The 15,412-nt window shown below is 37.4% G+C and overlaps 2 protein-coding genes across 2 annotated transcripts; one reads left to right on the top strand and one right to left on the bottom strand.

Moving 5' to 3' along the window:
- Positions 1-88: 88 nt before the first annotated feature.
- Positions 89-2,525, bottom strand: LOC101291957 (F-box protein At4g35930-like). The gene is made up of 5 exons (XM_004287737.1): positions 2,270-2,525; positions 1,595-2,179; positions 957-1,031; positions 725-834; positions 89-633 (listed from the first exon to the last, which is right to left on the bottom strand). The coding sequence occupies exons 2-5, from the start codon at positions 2,078-2,080 to the stop codon at positions 372-374; spliced, it is 933 nt and encodes a 310-aa protein (XP_004287785.1). The 5' UTR covers positions 2,081-2,179; positions 2,270-2,525; the 3' UTR covers positions 89-371.
- A 7,242-nt stretch (positions 2,526-9,767) lies between these two features.
- On the top strand, positions 9,768-14,837 carry LOC101291662 (protein MID1-COMPLEMENTING ACTIVITY 1-like). The gene is made up of 8 exons (XM_004287736.1): positions 9,768-10,038; positions 10,320-10,924; positions 11,785-12,185; positions 12,412-12,521; positions 12,950-13,021; positions 13,799-13,905; positions 14,245-14,341; positions 14,487-14,837. The coding sequence occupies exons 2-8, from the start codon at positions 10,517-10,519 to the stop codon at positions 14,537-14,539; spliced, it is 1,248 nt and encodes a 415-aa protein (XP_004287784.1). The 5' UTR covers positions 9,768-10,038; positions 10,320-10,516; the 3' UTR covers positions 14,540-14,837.
- The last annotated feature ends 575 nt before the right edge of the window (positions 14,838-15,412 follow it).

Genomic DNA, 15,412 nt, shown 5'->3' with positions numbered 1-15,412 from the left:
ACTATTATTTCATGGAGAAAAGCAAGAAATTCTGAAAAGGAAATAATATTAAAAATTCAAGCCGTTTACAACTGACAAACTACTATTTCTACTAAGATCGACTTCGGTACAGACACCAAAGTTGATAATGCTATTTGCTAAGACAGCAAACATACATAGGAAATATACAGGTAACCAGTTTTGAAAAACATTATTCCCGACACCATGATCTGATTTCTTTTGCCTCCTAATTCAAATACATGAGGGTTCCATATCTCCTATATCTTCCCCAGCAAAGCTACAAAACTTCATACTCCCTAACCTGACCATGCCACCTATATAGATAACGCAAGCAAACTATATACATACAGATACTTGAGGCAACGACGAGCTTAAAGAAGCTTATTCTGAGCCACAGCCTGACATAACTCTTCCTCATAGAACAAAACTCGATTGGAAGCCAAAGATTTGCAAAGGGGTTTTGGTAAGGAAGATGGCACCATGCATCTAGAGGGGAAATTTGACTCCTGAAAGAGAACTGCAGCAACCTGCCGTATTTCTGAAACTTTGAGGCGAGATGGTGGCCTGGGACCATGTCTTGGTGCTTTTGGAGTATGTGGGCTTCGTATCCATGTACCCTTGCCATCTCCCTTGCTGCAAAGACCATTTAAAAACGTAATGTAGTGAAGAGCAGAGCTAATAGTTGAGGAAAGAGCAATAAAACTGTTTGTTTTGAGATATCAACCTTTTGAAAGGCCAGACTTCAGTGGGGTGGGGCGTCATCGTTCTCAACATCTCCTGTCGAGAGCGATCTGGAGTTGTATAATTAAAGTGATACTGCCTTGCAAGTATAACCTGTTGCCAATGATATTTATATGGAAGGTCATTTATCTTCATATAAGGAAAACAACCAAAACGGATATGATGCAGAGAGAAAGCAACCAAAATGGATACGATACAGAGAGAAAGAAACTTACAGCTTTTCTAATTCTTTGAGAAACATGAAACACTGGCTTCAGTTGGTCATGGTGCAGGTGACACAATAATTTAACCTCCATTTTGTAAGAAGACGAACCAGTATCAGTATGGAAAGAAAACATAGTGTATCAAATGAGGAACAGCTGGGGACATTTTCATCAGGCTCTAAAATTTCAAAGAAACTTGACTGTTCTAACAGATCAAATGGTGATAAAAGCACGTTTATCTCACTGACACAAGAAATTCAACCAAGGATGTCCAAAGATAATTGAGCTCAAGCATTCAGAACTAAGTTAAAGACTGTTCTTTGACGCACTAAAATCAACAAAACCAGAAATTAAATCATCTAACTGACTAACTGTATAGATAATGAATTACCCGCAAGCCACATATATTAAAGCTCCAACATCCAACTCACTATATATCCTTTATTGTCTGTATAATCAATCCTTAAGCATAAGGTTCTATCGATTGTATTGCCAATGCAGAACATAAGCAGCAAAACACATACAACATTCCCAAAATGAACAAAATGATTCCGAATCCACATATAAACCAGACACAAGTACAGCAAACAAAGAAAGTTACTGAAAACTATAAAGTCAATAGATAAACGAGGAAGTCAAATATAGCATACCAGTAAATCCATAGGAAGCGACTCAAGCCTGGACTCCGAGTCACAATCTTCCAACCTGGGGGTCTTTGGTGTTTTCGTCAGACTATTCTGCCTAACGAAATCCACAGGAGACAACATCAGAGGAGTCCTTGGTGTTTTGAGCAAACAACTCTGCTTAACCAGATTCACAGGCGACAACATCAAAGGGCTCCTCGGTGTCTTCAACAAACTACTCTGCCTAACCAAATTCACCGGTGAAAGCATCAAAGGGCTCCTATCAATAACACCCCTATCTTCAATCCCCAAATCAACATCATCACCCTTCTTCGTCTCCACCACAGCCACTCTCTTCCTCCCCAGATCAGTACACGCCTTCGCCGAACTGGCCTTGCTGTACTTAAGCTGAGCAAGCGCCCCCGGCTTCAGATACTTCTTCCCTGACCCCCTGGAGCCCTTTCTCTGCTTCGAATTCTTCACACCCCTCTCTTTCGGCGAAACCTTCCCCATTTTCCCCCTATTTCTTATCCAAAACCCTAAATTAACCTCCCAAAATCCCCAATTTTCATACCCAATAAAATACCCAATTTCGATGTACAATCACAAAACCTGAAATGTAAACATTCAAATCTGGCTTCAGTACTAAAATTAAAAACCAAATTTTGCGCATCAAATCCAAGCACGAGGCTAAGTACTTACCTTATTAGGCTTCCAGATCGCTCCAATTCCAGCCGAAATTACGAAAACGAAATCCACCAACAGAAACCCTAAATCGAACTCCGCCGAAACCCTAGCTCCAGAAAACGACGCCGTATTAATTTAAATCAAAATCAAATCGGACATCCGAGACTCACGAGCAGCACAGCCTCAAGATTTGAGAGAAAAACCAGAGAAATAAAATTAATGAAAAATAAATAAAAATTGAGGAGCAGAGCGAAATGGAGGAGAGAAAGAGAAAGAGAAATGAGGGGCCGCTAGGGTTTTTTTTCACTTGCCCTCCTTTTGGTTTTGAAATTGATACGATTTGCCCGCCAAGGCTTTTTAACAGTCGCTAAAAGACGAAAGCAAAAAACCGTAGAAAAAACTGTGATTTACATAAATAATCCCAGCTGGGGGATACGTGGCAGAACATTATTGGCTGAATATTTACTGGGCCTTATCGGATGGCGGAAATTGCGTGGTTCCCCTTGTTTAATTTTTTTAATGTTTGGAGGGAGTAATAGAATATTCACGTGTTTGAGAGGGAAGGGAAAATGATGTGGATGGTCGGTGTTGCCCCTGGCGGTGGAGGGTGGTTTGGGGAATATTGGTATGTGTGAAAGGTGGGGGTACTTTAGGTATCTCGGGGGGTGTGAGAGGTGGGAGAGTGGGTGGGTTTGGCTTTATCAGGCCCATCGCATGATGCAGGATTGAATGCGCTGAAAGTACAGAATCGACCCTTTATGTCAGCATTACCCATGCGTGAGTGGCGCTTCTCTGGGTTAATGTGACGAGGGCAATGTGGTCAACTGAAGTTTCAAACAAAATTTGAAATATTACCATGGTGAAATTTCTAACCTTGGAGGTAAACATGGACATGTTTGAAATTACTTCTACCAGGGTCAGAACTCAGAAGTGCTAAAAGTTCTTACTCGGTAAAATTTGAAATGAGATTTAACATTTTGGGTTTTTTAGAAACGATGTCAAATAGATCGAACAGACGTAACATGAACGATGATTTAGAGTTTTTGAGAAGGGTGTTACAAACTTTCTATTTGGTCTTTGAAGAACCATCTGACCCATGTGTGTTAGGGTCGGTTACGATTGAGTTTGAACACAATAATTACAATTGACTGATATTAGGAAAATGAAGAAGTAAATGAAGGCTCTGAAAGGAAGGCGCTGAAAGTGTGCGCCAAAATTGAAGACAGACATGTAGTGATGTAGGCCAGATTCAATTTTCAGTGCAGAGAGTTTTGACCAAGACCACTTGATGAGCCCAAAGCTAGACCCAGACCCAATGTTCCTGTTCGAAGGACTCGATCAAACCAGACCCTCAACGGTTTCCGGCAAAGCACATAAAACTAATGTAAAAAGGAGGATAGGATCGACGTCGACCGGCTGAAGGCTAATGGTTTCCGATTAACTACTAAATGTGAAGAAAGTAGGAAAAAAAGAGGTAAAAATAGTAAGAATCAAGATAGTTGACGTCAACTATCATGATTGTAAACGAGTGTTTTCATTTTGGTAAAAATGTTTTCCGAGACGAGCATTATTTTCTTATTCTTTTCTTTTCTTGAGCGTTTAATTGACAACTTTGAGGTTATGGGTTCAAACCTCACTGACATATGTAGGGTGTGTGAATTATTAATAAAAAGTTTGTTTTTAAAAAAAAACTTCATTCTGATATCATTAGCACTAATTGATATTATCGGTATCAACCTCGGAGTATTGTAAGTAACAATATGATTCCATTAATTAATGTATAAATGTATGAAACCTAGGTCAACCAGTTTATGATGGATAAACACAAATCCGCATACATGTATAAATCGTAATAGCATGATGGATTCTCCAACAAACAATGGAAAACCTTTCACCCTCAATTCCCTCCCAAATCATCATTATCTTGAACATGCCGTTAAAGCGAATGTGATTTCTACGAGAAGATAGAACTTTGAAGAAATCACTCTTGTATGAATTACACGACAAGGTATCCATCAAGTTCCCAGTTGAACGAGATTCCAAAATGGAATTAAGATAGTGACTAGTGAGTGCTACCATGACATTACATCTCCATATATACCATTACTAAATTTATTGGGTTTCTTATTTGTTTTATTTATGGGTCGATGTAATTTTTTGGTACGAAGTCTCGTCAACACAACACAAGTTGGCACATTAGAATGTGACGATAATCAATTTAATAGTATTTTGTCATAATCTATATATCCATTAGAAGATAGTTTAAATTTATTTGAATTATTCGAATTGAATGTATTAACACGACGTACTGTTTGTATCCTATCATAACCATTCCTACATATTGTACAACTATTCCACTTTGAAATTTTAATTAAGGATACAATTAAATGGTTGATCGGGTCATGTTGTGTTGAGATTGAACACAATGTTGAGGACAACCCACAACACACAACATGGTTTCTTATAGTGTATGAGGCGACAATGAGTGCTTCATGTAACTGTATGTGTTTGATACTCTTAAATTACGAGCAACCAAAAACACCACGTACAATGTTTAAACACTTACAGTTAAATAATTAAATTATACCCTATGATGTCAATTGAATACATCATCTATTTATCTCAAAGTCATCTTAAACAAGTAGTGTGAGCTAGCATTGCCTTAAGACCAATCATCCTCAATGTGTTTTTGTTAAGGAAGACCCCCAAAACTGAAGATTGAAACAGACTCCTTAGGCGGCTACATATCAAATGGGATTCACATAACTTGCAAGACAAATGATACCCACAACAACGCATGGTGTATGCTAATGGCCACCCAAAAAGTGGGTTTAGCCTCAACGAGTGCAAACAAATATAGCTAGCCATTGACAATTCCACCACATCCATTGTTAGGTACACAACCAAAAATGGCTCTATCAAAAGCATGTATCCTTTTGCCATTGCTCTTAGGGCACGTAATGTTCAACGAGTGGAGAAAAATGGTAGGCGGTCACTATTTCCTTATTGACAATGGCCATTTTACCATTAGGAATTGGAACATAGTTTTCCAGAAGATAAAAGGACTAAGCTCAATTGGTAGCCAAATATGTATTAATAATAATTGGTAGCATGTTACTCTAATCATTCATCTTAAGGAGCCATGCAACCTATGGTAATCACGAGTTGACAACCAAGTCCCAACAGCCAGCTCCTTTGTCAAATATTTTCTTCTGGGTTTTCACCCCTTCCCAAATATTCAATTACAAAGTCATGGAAAGATCTGTAAAAGTTAAATGAAGACGGTACAAAGATTCTTCATTTATATTGTTGTATTTTATGTACTTAGGTTAAAAGATTTACATGGTCAGGTTTGTTTTATAGTTTATCAATTCACACTTGTGACCGATTAAAAGTTATACGTAATTGTTTTCAATATTGAGTAATTTCATGTTCACTTGAGTTCTGTAACCGAGCGTCATACTAAAATGAATAGTTGCTTGATGGGTATTAAAGCGAGTGCTCAATACATAACTTGATCCTTCAATGTTAGAAATGTAAATTTGATCCTTACAGATCAAGGTGCAAAGATAGTGTGTTAATAGCAAAAATGAGGGTGTGTTAATACCATCGCCCTTCATAAATTATGTTAAAATGAGCTGGGATTAGTACATGTTATATATTCAATTCATAAACTATGTAAACTAAAACTAAATAAATAATCTACCCAATAGACATACATACTAAGCTACAAGTGGGATGAACACTGCGTGACTTCTCCGGATATATGGTTCGAATATATATGGGAGGGGCCATACCTAAATTACTTTTAACCTCAAAGTTAACCTCAAAAGTTACTAGTAGCTCACTCAGCCACCACTTTAAAAACCAAAAAAAGAATCTCGACACATATGTAATCATCATGAAATCAAATAATTCCAACCCTAGAAGGTTTCATACTGGGTTTCTTCTGCATGTTCATGCTCTCCGTGGGTGACCAAACACAAAGACAATGATAGCAGATCATAGGTAGTGCTATTCCATGTAGCTGGGTCAATGGAAGCCATATCTATAGCTAAGCTCACCCCTCTCCAGTGGCAACCGCCTCCTTCCACCACGAACCTATTACTTATTGGCCATAAGCAATATGGGTCACACTCACACCACTCAAAACTCAAAAGGGTTCATACTTTCTGTGTACACCCCAGAATACTATACAATCCCAAAAGGCAAAAGGAAGAGAATTGAAAATACATTCAATTTTTGGGTATCAGAGACTCATAGTTGAATCCACACAGCCTGTAATCTTGTTCAGGCCAACCTTTTCTGCACCTTCATTTTCTATGGAACATATACTTTTAGGTTCACCAATTTACCAAAAAAGTGCATGGTTATATATTATAGTACATCATTTTCATGTCCTTAAGCTTAGGAAGACAGCACCCAATTTGTTTTATAATCAAGATATTGGTCCCAATACATACACACTATCGGTCCCTTCTTCTTTTTAATTAGTACCTAATTTGTTCCACCATTTCACATGTCCACCATTCAGCCATATTGAAACGGGTACAAATTATACATGTGAATCATACATGTGTAAGATAAGAATAGGGTTTGATATTAACAAATGGACTTAGGGTTTAGGATACACAACTTGAGGTTTAATATTGTTGTGCTATTGACTCAAGTTCAATTGGTGTAGGTGCTTCTGTTCATGGGGATTAGGCTTAGAGGGTGTGCTATGTCTTATAGTGATAATTAACACCCGTGATTAAGATTCATATTGGGATAATTAGTTGGCCATAAGGGTTTGTCGGTATAAAGTATTTCTTTAGGGCTTGTGATCAGATACATTCTCCATGAAGTCGAAATCTTCCATTTTGCAGCACGAAGTAGCGGCGGGTCTTCTAGGAATCGCTTATGACATAAATGGGGGCGCAGTTTATTTTAGATTTATTTTTTATTTGTTTAAAATTTATGGAAAAAGATTAACAAAGACAACTAGATTTGTGCTCGTCAAAATTACATTATGAAACCGTCACAAGTGGTCGAGTTGGTAAAAGCTTAGGTGTGGAACTCATATACCCAAATTTTTGAAACCCGTCTACGTTGATTGGAGTTTAAATCTCAATATATTCTTGGGTGACCATGGGGAGAAAACGTTTTCACATGACCCCTCGACACATATTAGTTCTTAAGCCCATAAAACATATACCGTAGTTGATCATATAAAAAAAAATTATGAAGTTGAGTAACACGTCATCTTGAAATGAACAACGCCTATATTTGTACTCATCAAAGTGATTGTTTTCTCTTAATCACATTGATATGTTAATAACATATTGAGATTTCAAAAGATTGAACTAAACCAACCGAACTAAAGATCAACTAAAAAAAATTAGTTGGAAGGTCGTTATGGTTCTAAAATTTAAGGAATGGCTAGGAGTTGAGACAAAATTTGCCACTTTATATGATGAATACAAAATACACCCCAAAATAAAAGACGTAGACCCAAATTAAGATTTTCCTAAATCGTTATCAAATAAAAGTTTTTGATGTATAGATCTCTAATCCAACATAATGATGAAGCAAACCAAATATATATCAACCAACATATTATTACAAAAACTTCATATAATTGGCATCCCTACCACATTTCTTCATTATGTCTCGACAATTTGTTTTCTTCTCTTTTGAGTCCGATCTAGAGGACAATTCAATACAATAATGCTCATTATCAACGACATCAATAAAAAATCGTGCTGATTTTGGTTGGGAATAATTTCAAGTATGACCTCTCGATGTGATTTAAACCAAATACCTCATAGTACCAAAAGAACCCCATGAATAGTTTTAAGTATAGCCTTTTATTGAGGGTCGAGATTCGAACCAAATACGTCTTACTACGAGAATAACCACATTAACGTTCGCTAAACTTGCAACATAGTATGATCCCACCACACCATCTCTAATGTTTGGTCCAATAATTGTTTTGTTGGCTTTGTCCCACAATATAGTTTTTCCGTTAATGTAATAATATTCGTATTCTCTGTGTTTTAGATGAGCCGATAAGAAAACAAATAAATAAAAAAAATTGATTAATTTTTTTTTTAATATACAAATAAATAAATTTGTTGGTATTTCTGATATTAAAACATGTACAAGAGGGGGCAGGGAGAGCTATCAGCGGGGTTGTGCTGAAAAAGCTAGACGAGTACACGTGGCATGACTGTCATGTGGAGTATGTCACGGTCGTACAATAGTCGGGTCCACTTGGCAGTTGCCAGAGAATTGATGTTGAGCCCACTAAAGCCCCATTAGTATATGCGGTGTGTTTCTGTTTATAGTTAATGCTTTAAACGTTAGTTATTTACGTTTTTACCCTTCTCCTTCTCAATGGCTTCGTCGGTTGAGCTGTCACCTTGTTTCCATCGATAAAATGTTGCCTAAACACTAATTACCATCAATCACTCTGCCATAGTGTAAGGTAAAATAGATAAATCATAAATGAGCTGAAAATGCTCTCTTAGCTGGTGTAATTATCTTTAGGCCCTCCAAACTCTTGGTATTTGCACAATCAAAATACCAAAAATCGACGAGGACACCTTATAACAGTCAAGATAGTTCATGATGATTTTAACATATTTTCAACTCTTAATATGTGTTGAGCAAGCTAACGTGACAAAAAAAATTGTCAAATCATGAAGCCAATACATCACCGAGCAAAGAGAGTGACCAACCCAAATAAAAGTCAATACATCACCGAGCAAAAAGAGTGACCAACCGAAATAAAAGTATCCGTAAGAAAATTCATTTCTGAAGGTATGTGAGAAGATGATGATGATGACAAAAGAATTTGCAAGAGCTTTCACATTTCAGATCAGTGACTTGAGCTTTCGAAAAATAACACATGATCATATAATAAGGGAAAATTAGTCTCATTCTCATTTAATTTGATTGCAGTTGATATATATTTTATGTTAGCAACAAAATAAAAAAAGTTTGTAAATCGGTTTCATTTTATGTATTTTTTAAATTATTTGATATTATGAAACTTGATAGAGGTGTTGCTCTTTTCCACTTTGATAAAATTACAACCTTGTATTTCGTTTTTCGTTACGAATCCAGTATAAGAGTTACACGGATCTTAGCATTTTGGTAACAACTACACTACATGAAAATCTTTTGGGTACGGTTTGCAGAACGAGTCCTATATTCTTTTTACAATAACGTGGACCAAACACTACGAATATCAATTTTCACTTTTGTCTCAGAAGTAATGTGTAGATCAGATTTTAAGGGTTTAATCTTTGACTGTTTTAACGTCGCCGTTACCGTCGGCCAGAAGGTAGTCGGCATTGTCGTAAACCCAAAGACCAAAGCGTGGGCAAATACGTAAATCTACTCGTTACTCCACTAATCCTTCCCATCTATGGCGTGGCGTGAAGAGCTTTCACATCCCTGCAAAACAACACAGGGACAAATTACACCGAAGCCTTTTTTATATTATAGAAAAATTTAGGAGGAAGACGAAGAAGAAGAAGATATAGAGTGAGAGGAGTGAGTGGTAGTTTTCACTTTGCTTTTTTCCTCTCTGCTCAAAATCTTCCAAAATCCACAGAGCGAAAAAGAGGAGGGAGCAGGAAGAAGAAGAAACTCGTGCCCGCAAAGCAATGCCCTGCGCTTCTCAAACTCCGATGCCTCCTCTTTAACTTTTCTTCCAGTTTCATGCATTAATTTAACACAAACAAACATCCCACTCCCCAAGGATTTCAGAAAAATTTCACACCACTGAAACAAAGGTAAAACTCCTCACTGCCTCACTCTCATTTTGCATTTTCAACTTTTTGTTGTTGATCGGAGTTTGCATATTCTCTCACCGGAGTCAAGATTCCGGCGAGGTGACAGTTTTTTGTTGTATGATTTCTTCTTGTTGAAGGGATAAAGCAAACAACGGAATTCTTTTTTCTTTTTTCTTTTTCTCTTTATAAATTCAGCGTTGAAAAGCGAGTCAAGAAGCGTAAAGCATGAGATTGAAGATTTTCGTTATCTGATTTTCTTTGCTTCTTTTTTTTGGCTGCAGTTTAAATGCAATAGCTCTTAAGTGTTGTTGAGCTCAGACAGGCTGAAGATCTCTGTAAAACGAAATGGAATTCCCGACGTTTCCTTCCGGCGAAGGAGCTTCTGATCCGGCCTGAGAACAGAAGCGTGTCTGAAATTCACCGCAATTTTGGTCTAAATTATAGTCAAATTGAGGTTTGAAGCTTTTGAGAGGCGAAAATGGCGTCATGGGACCATTTCGGAGACATTGCCAATGTGGCTCAGCTGACGGGGCTGGACGCCGTGAAGCTGATCGGAATGATTGTCAAGGCTGCGGCGACGGCGAGAATGCACAAGAAGAACTGCAGGCAATTTGCACAGCATTTGAAGCTGATCGGGAATCTGTTGGAGCAACTCAAGATCTCGGAGCTCAAGAGGTATCCGGAGACTCGAGAGCCGTTGGAGCAGCTGGAGGAGGCTCTGAGGAGGTCATACATTTTGGTCAACAGCTGCCAGGACCGGAGCTATTTGTATCTGCTTGCAATGGGATGGAATATTGTGTATCAGTTCAGGAAGGCGCAGAATGAGATTGATAGATACTTGAAGCTTGTGCCGTTGATTACTCTAGTCGACAATGCTCGAGTCAGGGTATATTGATGTTTTTACTTTTATTTATTTTTAGTGTTTGTTCTTGTTCTTGATTTTCCATTTTATTGTTATTGTTTTTTCCCTGTTTTGCTTTAGGATTTGACAACTTTTGTTGGGTTGTCCTTGTTTGGGGGATTACATACCGTCCACTGTTGATAACAATTGTGTGCAAAGGTTCTCTGTAGACTCTTAGTCTCAGAAACTTGTTGGATCGTCAATTTAAATTATGCTTCACTTCTTTGTTGGAGGTCCAACTTACTCAATCTTTAGGGTTACAGAGACAAAGATGGATTACTGTGAGCAAGTAGCTGGGAGGTCTAGTCGACTTAAAGTTTTAGTTTAACTGTCAGCTTGTTAAGACGTTAGGTGACAGACTTGCTGTGAATCTTTGAGAAGGTTGTGTATTTCAGTATCTTGACGAAGAATTAAGAGATGGAGAGTAGGTTGTGTGAAGCTTCTCAATGTTTTTCTTATCATCTTATAGTTATGACTTTCAGTTTTCACTGATATTTGTAGACATGACCCAGATTGGGCAATGCACCTTGACTTTTAATGAATGAACGGAATCTAGGCTCTATAATTAAATCTGAGAATTCTGTTTCAAAAAAAAAAAAACATCTGAAAAGTTTCTTGAACTCTAACTATGTAATACAATTAGCACTTCAACTCTTCATTGACAAGACATGCAGCTGCATTACCTTTGATTCACCCCTGAATAAATGAGAATCTGCATCTTCTCCCGTATGTAGAATTAAACTACTTTATTAGCTTACAATACCTGAATACCAACTGTTTTTTTAGGTATCTCTGCTCTGGTGTTGCCTGATTTTAATTCATTAATTCTTCTGTAATGACCGCAGGAGAGACTGGAAGACATTGAACTGGATCAACGTGAGTACACATTGGATGAAGAGGACAGGAAAGTGCAGGATGTGATCCTTAAACCAGATCCCTCTAAACACGATACTGTAGTGTTGAAGAAAACGCTTTCGTGCTCCTATCCGAACTTGCCTTTTTGCAAGGCGCTTGAAAAGGAAAATGAAAAACTTCAACTTGAACTACAGCGGTCGCAAGCTACTTATGATGTGAGTCAATGTGAAGTGATTCAGCGTTTGATTGAAGTGACAGAAGCTGTAGCTGCAAACTCTTCGCCTGAAAAAAATCAGAAGAAAATAGAGCGGGATCATTCAGACGTCAATAGTGAGAGTGTACATTCATCTGATGAAAAAAGCTACAAGAAGAGTGAATCTCACATCTCTAGGTTAGTTCTCTGTTGATTTAGTATTATCTGTAATTTATATGCCGTCTTCATAGAGCATACAAAATTTTGGTGTTGCATTTGGTGAACTTAATATTGTTGATATTAATGCCAATTTCAATCTTGTTAGTACTCAACCTCAAAATGTCAAATAATACCCGTTTTCAATTTTGCTGGTGAATGGATTTTATATATTTCTATTTCTTGATGCCAATTTTATTTTCTGCAGAAACACATCTTCAGTTTCTTCTGGACATGATCTCTTGTCAAACAGAGGTTCACATCACCATGGAGAATGGAATACTGATCTTCTAGGTTGTTGCTCAGAACCATCTTTGTGTAAGTACTTTCTCGCTTTTAGTGTAGAAGTGGGTTAACAAGAATGCAAGATCATACATTGTTTTTGCTCTTAATGGGAAATTCAGGTTTTGTTTTTCATGCTGTCTATTCTAATACATGGAGAAAATGACTAAAGAGTAATTTTTGTTTAACTCTCATTTCCCAATGCACATGAAAATGCATGTGTAAGATTTAATAGATCTAGGATAGGGTCTTTCATGAGTCTATGGTGCATTTCAAAGTAAGTTCAAGTGATAAATATTCTATAACTATGTATGTGGTCAGGGCTGGGGTTGAGAAACAAGTGCGTTATAACTTTATAAGACACAGTGCACTAATATATCCTCTATTTCAAGTCCTCTATGGGCAAATTGTTGTCTGTATGATATAATGTTTCCATTTATCTAATCTGGTCATTTGTTTTGCAGGTTTCAAGACATTCTTCTATCCTTGTGGGACATTTTCAAAAATTGCTACTGTGGCAACTAACAGGCACATGTGTAAGTTGGTTCTGGACTTTTGAACTTGAATTTAAACTATAAACTATAAAGGTACCGTATAAGCTTTGAGATTGGTCAAACAATGTGTATGAAGCTAACAGTAAAAAGGATACACAGGATAGATTTGGAGTTTGTAAATTCAGACCACATCCAGATGCATTGCACTCTGTGTTTCTTAATTGTTTTACTTTGATAGTATAGAATTTAGAGTTTTAGCATGATTCAGTCTCTGATGGCTTTGGATGAAATTTCTGACTGAATGACTTGAGTTTGTGGAAACCTGGATTCTAATCGCTTTGTGCTATTATATGCGTGCTAAGTTACAGCTGGTACAATTCCTGAATAAATGCCAAGTGTGTATTGTGTTTTGGAGTATAGTCTAGATTAGTAGATTGTTATGTTGTCTGAATTGTCTGGTCCCAGTTTTGCCATAAGATGCAGTCCTATAGAAGGCCAAATGATTTATGAAGGTTGATATGGAAGATTTACTTATAGAAGGCCAATACTGAGTGCTGACAAATTTTACCAGTGAATCTTCTAGACTCATTTTTATGTTCTCTAGCACTCAGCGAGGCTTTGCATGATATTCTGGTGACAACTGTTGAGTTACAATACGATTATAGTTGTCATGAGGCCATAACATTGATGGCTTGTGGAGTACATAACACAAATCAGCCTGTCCATCACTTTCTCTTTCTACTGTAGAAATCCATTGCTGCAAGCTTCACATTCTACACACGGCTGCTGATTCTATGTTATTTTCCTGATGATTAACAGCTTCAGGTGAAGCATGTAATGAATTGATGGCGTATTCATTAATATTGTCATGCTGTTGCTACACATGCTGCATTAGAAGGAAACTTCGCAAGACATTGAATATCTCGGTAATTCTTTCCTGTTTCCTGGACTGCAAATTAAAATTTTAGTGTCCCCACTGCATAGTATGGATCTTCTGGCTGCATGCATTATGAGACATGACATGCATCCATTCTGATCATTCACCTCGATCTGTTGGATGTGTCGATCTCCTAATGTGTATGACAATCATAGATCATTGTTATCAAGTTTTAAAACATACCTACATCTCAGCATTTGGACTTATAAACGGTATTGTCATGTTAGTGATGTTACTACTTTATATTTGACTTGATACATCCACACAAGCGACATCTAATGATTGTCCTCCATTATAGTCTTTCTTATGAAATTTCTTGCTTTTGCAGGGAGGCTTCATTGATGATTTCCTTTCACATTTTATGTGTTGCTGCTGTGCCCTTGTCCAAGAGTGGCGAGAAGTCGAAATACGGGGGATGACATATGGTACGCTCTTCCATGTTTTGACCTTTGTATCTTTTCTTGAACCTCACCCTTAATCTGGTGGTTAACACAGTATTGAGAAATCTAATTTTGGATTGATCACTAGTCAACCAACTTGCTAAGTGTTTGTTACAAAACTGCCTTGCAGGTCCTGAAAAGACAAAAATTAGCCCTCCACCCTCACAATACATGGAAGCCTAAGCGATAAATCAAGCACTATTCAGTATTTTGAGATTCATATGTACACACCATATGTAGAGGTAATGGCTAGTTGCCAGTGTTACAGGGAAACATATTCGTCGTCAAAATTTACTCGTATGTAAATTAGCTCTTTGTTCTTTATTTCTTAGAGTCAGGACCTTGTGTATCATAGACTTTCTTGTATCCTTCCGAAAATTAGTATAGAAGTGTTTGACTTAACCGATTGATTTTATGTGCGTGTGTTTACTTCCTCGTGGCTGGCTATGGAATATGGATCCACATTTGTGGGTTGCTTAAAGATTTGTACAGAGATATAGAAAATGATCACATAATCTTGTTTTATATATTATGGAAGATGACCTTCGATGCCATAATTTGGTACACTATGTAGACCTGAAATAACTGCAAGCAACAAACGGTACAAGATAACTGATACAAGGTAATGTGTATGATCCGTGAAGATTATTTTTTGTACGCCTAATGTTCATACATCAAGTTACCTTGACATGAAATTTCAAGGGCTCATCAATGTATCATTGCATCAAGTAGATTTGATATACAAAAGTAGTGGTCACAAATTATTCTACAATACATGAAATGGGTCTACATCTGAATCGAACTAGTTTACTTGATGTATCATTATCAATATGTTGAAGAACAACTATATGCCTTGATTCTCTTGTTAGAAGATGTACTTCCACGTTCACGCTAACCATCCAAATAAATTCCTAGGAATCGAGCCAATGATCCATAACTCCATACTTCACCTCTAAACCTTTGTACCTCCACCTGATCTCCACCCATTTCCGATACACTCTTGCCTCCACCGCCGCCCGCCTCCGGTGTCTCCGCCCTATCGTGATACATTTCGAA

This window comes from Fragaria vesca, linkage group LG1 (assembly GCF_000184155.1).
Source record: "Fragaria vesca subsp. vesca linkage group LG1, FraVesHawaii_1.0, whole genome shotgun sequence".
NCBI classification, from domain to species: domain Eukaryota; kingdom Viridiplantae; phylum Streptophyta; class Magnoliopsida; order Rosales; family Rosaceae; genus Fragaria; species Fragaria vesca.
Note: the sequence above shows the minus strand (reverse complement) of the source record. Positions and strands in the feature narration are given on the sequence as shown.